Source organism: Apis dorsata, unplaced genomic scaffold, assembly GCF_000469605.1.
Source record: "Apis dorsata unplaced genomic scaffold, Apis dorsata 1.3 scaffold_117, whole genome shotgun sequence".
Classification (NCBI taxonomy): domain Eukaryota; kingdom Metazoa; phylum Arthropoda; class Insecta; order Hymenoptera; family Apidae; genus Apis; species Apis dorsata.
The window spans coordinates 799,592-805,591 of NW_006263411.1; the positions used below are offsets into that span (position 1 = coordinate 799,592).

Consider the following 6,000-nt stretch of genomic DNA (forward strand, 5'->3'; position numbering starts at 1 on the left):
CATCGTCATCCGTGTAACGAATAATACGATCGGACATCAATGCATCGATTGGACCAATGGACTCTTGATCATCTCCCTCCGTTGCAGTTGTTTCTGCAAGCTATAAATGAAACAATTTAAATATTATTTTCATTTATTAAGAAGTGAAATGGATGGATGGATCAATATTTCTCTTAAATAATGTCTACAAATGAAAAAAACAATCGTTGAAATATTTTGTCAACAATGGTTGAAATATTGATTCTGTGAATGAGACATCTTTTTTGTATCGGATTAATATGCTAAATATTCTCATAGTCAAAAGTTCAAGGCTACATAATAGAAGACATAGAATAATATGTAGCGTATGATGTAAAGTATTCTATTTATCTTATTTTTCTTTGTTCCTATTGTAAAATCTATTTTTTTTAAACTTTCCAATTTATTTACCTCTTCTATCACTTCTTTGGCCATTTCCCGAGGTCTCCTCTTCATAGGCACGTTTCGTTTTCCCCCTTTCGAAATTATATCAGTGTTATTATAATTTGTTCAAAAGATGAATTTTTTTTCGCGCAAAAATGTTTTCATCTTTATTTAGAATGAACCTCTTTACTCCTTTCCATTGTTAAAATATACATAAGAAAATAAAAAAATACAGCAACGGAATATTTTATATTTAAATGCACGGATTCACATATAATAGATGTAATAAGAAAATTGTTTTGAAAGAAAACAAAATAAAAATGTCTATTCGTTCTACTTGTGGTAGGAGACATCATTTTCTCAGGAGGCAGTTTATGCGGTGGTATAGAGGAGTTCACGGAAATCGCCGACTGTCTGTCCTGAAATCCAATTATCTTCCGTTATCTTTCGAAGCTGGAAAGTGCATGGATAATGAACTATTACCGATGGCAAGTCGCAGTATGTAGGCCCACAAACATCGATTTTTTCTGGCATACGCCGACTTTTGTACATTCTACCATCCGTTCCCTTTATCATCCCTTCAGTCAGCTGAATTATTTCCGGCCCCCACTGAGTGAGGAAATGGCCCACTCGCATTACTCTCTGCTGTGGAGTCGTAATCGTGTGACTACCGCCGCAGTATCGATTGCATAGATGATCTCTAACAGTTAAGAATGTTTTCAATGAAATTAATTCAGTTTCACTTATTTTTTTAATCTATTTTTCTTTTATTATAGAACCTCTGTTATTCCAATGCTGTAATAACTGAATCGTTATTATTATATTATTATATAACTGTACATTATATATATTTTTCACAACGATATAAACGTATGTAAAAATATGTCTTTTGGTGGTACAATAATGGAGATTTAATTTGAAATTGGACTTTACATTGATACAAACGAAAAAGAAAATATTTAAGGAACTAGAAATTGGGAGAAGTGTATAATATTGTTTTAAATAAATTTGTTTAAAATATAGAATAATTGATTTAAAAGTCTGTGTTCCATTATTCAAAAATTTCCTTATCCAAAAGAAATTCATTTTTCTATCAACAATAGAGATTAACAGAGATTAATTTAAAAAAGAAAATTGAATCTTAAACATTAGATATTTGAGATTATAATAAGCCAAATCATATATATATACCTAGGAGTCTTTACAAGAGCCTCTGCTCTTGCACTCCTCTGTTTCTTTGCTTCTTCTTGAATAGCTGCCTCGAATTGAATCATATTTCTGCTATGGGGCAATTTTCTGTGCTGCTTTCTAACTTGATCCAACTCGTAGGTCAGATATGGCTTCATGCTTGTAGTGCATGGTAATGTTTCTACTTTAAATCTGGGAACGCCATCCATTCTCATGACCACATCTTTGTCACAGGATATGCATTGAACATCCCTAGGATGGAAAAAATAATTGGAAATATATGTCATCATGAGTGGAAACATGAATAAACTTTTCGACTTAGAAATTTTCTTCTTACCTAAGCAACTTTTTCGTTCCAGCAGCTTCGATTTCCTCTCTCGCTTCCGCTACCTTCTTCAGCTTATCTTGAAGCACCTTCAGTCGCTGGTTCACGAACTCCTTCAACGGAGATATCTCGATCTTGTCTACTTTACCCTCGATCTCCTTTTGCACTTCGTCTAGAGCTTGTTGCAATATCATTTCCTGTTGCCCTAATTTATTGATCGCGTCCTCGAGACCGTGAGCGAGATCATCGCAAGCCGCATCGAATTGGTCGTAAGACACCTATAACGAATAAATTTAATAAAAAAAAAAAAGAATCACTTTTTCTTATTGGCTTGCTCGAATACTTTTAAATTCGTTCAATTATTTTTAATTATAAAAATTTAGAAAAACCTTTCTGTGTATCGCCTGGGCATCAGCTTTCTCGGCAAGCGCCTCCTCCAAATCTTCTCTATCAGCTTTAATCGTTTTCAAAAGTTCTACTTGCTCTAGTAACGCCTGGTAATATCACAAAATTTATTTAAAAATCGTGGAATCAAAATTAAAAAAATATATATACATTAAATATGCTTTAAATATTACAAACATACGTAACGTCAATAGAAAATTAATAACGCAACAAATAAAAGGAAAAAAGTTTTTTAAAATGATTAATAGGTGATCAAAGATACTAACGTTGAAATTCATCTCGCGAGTTTCGCGTTCATCCATCAAATTATCTGTAGTTTGGGTCAATTTCTCCACATCAGCTTGCATTTCCTGAACCTTGGACGCCAAATTCTCGAGATTGCCAGCCTCGATTATTTGTGTACTCTCTACTTTCTCGTGCAAGTTCATCACATCCTTTTCTAATTTTGAGATTCGTACTTTCACGGCCTCCAATTCCTCCGAATTTACCCCTTTTTCCTCTTTCACTGGTTTTGGGGAATTTGTAGGGGTTCCCTTAGGTGTTTCCTTAGGCGTTTCCTTAGGTGTTTCCCTAGCCGTTTCCTTAGGTGTTTCCTTAGGTGTTTCCTTAGGTGTTTCCTTAGGTGTTTCCTTAGGCGTTTCCTTAGGCGTTTCTTTAGGCGTTTCTTTAGGCGTTTCCTTAAATTCTTCTCCTTTAGACTCTTTTTCCATTGCTTTTATTTCAGTTGCAATCTCTATTTTTTTCTTAGCTTCTTGCGCTACTTCTTCGAGCTGCTCCTTCAGTGTTTGCATAGTTTTTTGTTTTTTATCTAGTTTAGTGACGAATTCTGTAAAAATATTTTTTTTGCAAATTAATTATGAAATATCGTAAACACGAGTGTATATAAATAATCACAACGAGTTTCATAGTCATTGATTATCCTTGTTATTTATTAAATTTTATTTAGAAAAATGTTTCTTCATTTAGTTGCCAAGAAATATTTTGAATAAAATTGTAATTCGATGATTCATAAGATTGGACAAAATTGAAATATTTTTGATTTGATACAATAAATTCTGGTGTTAAAAAAAAGAAAAGAGTTATAAAACTGTCAAAGAAAATAATTTTAAAATTACCAAAAATGTATTTACAACGATTAAAAATTAAAATTAATTATTTGTCGAAAATATTAAAATAAAATAATCAAAATAAATATTTCAATATTATGAAAATTTAGATAAGTAGAAATAAGATAAAAATTTATTCTTGAAAAATTTTGTTTTATATCTTTCTTTAATTTAATATTAATATTTAAGATTAATATTTCTTTAAATTCACAAATTTATCTAATAGTTTACAAATCTATCTAATAGTTTACAAATCTTGATGCAATAAAAATTAAAAATTAAAATATATCAATTGTCCAAAACTGTCAACTGTTAAATATTTATTAAACCTATGCTTATTTATATTATTATTCATTTGTATCATTGTATATTATTTAACTATAATTCATTACCATCTTTTGTTTGGCCGAACTCGTTCTCTAAATTCTTCAAATCATTCTTTATTTGATTAACCTCCTCCTGCAACGTAGCCACGTCTTTGTGCATTTCTTTTATATCTATTCCACCCAGGAGCTCGCTTAACGAAATTCGTTGAGCCGCCGGTGGATGAGGCTCCTCCGGTACACCTTCCATTATCTCTTTTTCGATTTCTTGTTCCATCTCTGCGGCATATTCGCTTGCGAGCACTTGCAAATTCTTAACGACATTTTCCAAATTGTTTAAAGAGCTTTCCAAATGCGTTATTTTTTCTTCCAACTTCGATATCTCGGTTGTCGCTAGGCTTATGTCACCTTTCATTACGTCTTGTACCATTTTCGTTAACTAAAAATTGAATATATATACGTGTAATTCCATTCTCTTTGAGTTTTGTGAAAAATGAAGAGATTTCGAAGAACGATTTTAAAATTGAGAAGGATAGAAAATTTTATTTTGATTTATAAAATTTTATCTAGTTTATGCATGTCAGTAAGAATAAATAGTTTCTATCTTCTCTGCGATTTATATGATGCTATTATTATTATTATTATTATTATTATTATTATTATTATTATTATTATTATTATTATTAATATTATTATTATTATTATTATTATTATTATTATTATTATTATTAATATTATTATTATTATTATATTGACTTAATTAAATTCCAGAAATTAATTTTAATTTTTTGATGTAGAGTTTGAAGAGTCTAGATTATTTTATTTATTTTATTTATTTCAATTGATGAATGAAATTCAATTTTTCTAGAATTTGAAACGTAATGAAATAATGGAGAATTATAAATTTTCTAATAATTATTTAAGATTAATTCAAATCTAAAATTTTTAAATAATAATAATAAATAATAGACGCATCGAATAAATTATTCACATTTATTAAATAATGATTGAAGCAATCAAGTTATACCTTATCAATACCTTGTTCACTAGCGTCTAATCTTTTGGTGATGTTAATAATTTGCCAAACATCGGTCAAGGGATCCGTGATTTTGCCTTTTAAACGCTCGATAAGTTCTGGTGTCTTCGCTAATTCTTCCAGTGCTTGGAACTGTTGTTGCAGATCGCTCATCTATATATAAATATTTTGAATGAAATAACGAATAATCGTACAATTTTGTGCGATTCCAATATTTTTTTCACGTGTGATTATTTATTTCGTTATTATTTATTTCAATGAAGAAAGAACTGGGGAATGACAATATGTTTTAGCAATTTAGAATTTCGAAAAGAAAAGAAAAGGAAAGAATAATATAATAAAAGATAGATGATGAAGAAAGGATTATTTGAATTTATATAAAGATCAAATTTTTTACATTTTGTTCGAGCTGTTTAAAAGCTAAAGCACTAGGGATTGCACCATCAACGATCGGTTCGATGTAGATGATTGTTTCCACTTCTTCATCTTTTCCAGGACCAATTTTTTGTCTTATACCTTCTGTCTTCTTTAAATCTTCATCCTTTTCTTCAGATTTAGAATATAAAAAGTTTAATAAAAAAAAATTTGTTTAATTTTAATCTTAAATAATTTTTAAGAATTGAATAATTTTCAAAATTGAATTTTATGACTTACTAATTCTTATTCGCTAATTTTATATTATATATTTTTTTAAAATTTCATTAGTATGATATCTAAATAATATCTTTTTTTAAGTAGAAATTTCGCGCAATTGATTATTTTACATCTTTATTAAAAATACAGTATTAAATTGTGAAATTTTCTAAATATATTTAAGAATAATGATTTTTAAACATTAAACAAAAGATAAATCAATTATTTTCAATTTCTAAAAATTCTAAATTTTAAAATTTAGCATCAAAATGTATATAATTGTTATTTGATTTTTCAAAAATTAAAATGATTCTCATAAAGTGTTAATTATAGTTTTGTTTTCTTTTTTCTTTTAATGTGATAAGATCATCAAAATATTTTCTTACCTTCAATCACATCTACTCTTACACCTACATCAGGATGAACTCGTTTTTGCTCTACATCTTTATCATCGATAATACTATATTCTTGAAGATAAAGCGAAGGACCCTCTTTTAGAGAAGTTACCAATGTCTATGAATAAATCAAAATTTTGTAATATATTTATTGTCATTTAAATAAATTTTTAATTAAATATAGAAT

General features: G+C 28.8%; 1 protein-coding gene across 1 annotated transcript; it reads right to left on the bottom strand.

Moving 5' to 3' along the window:
- Window positions 1–579: 579 nt before the first annotated feature.
- Window positions 580–5,341, bottom strand: LOC102679822 (glutamine-rich protein 2-like; the record flags this gene model as incomplete). The annotated part of the gene is made up of 8 exons (XM_031508986.1): window positions 580–1,102; window positions 1,594–1,842; window positions 1,928–2,193; window positions 2,305–2,409; window positions 2,587–3,146; window positions 3,819–4,188; window positions 4,777–4,938; window positions 5,183–5,341. Coding segments are annotated over 8 exons (2,199 nt in total), but the record flags the coding sequence as incomplete, so codon positions are not given.
- Between the last annotated feature and the right edge of the window lie 659 nt (window positions 5,342–6,000).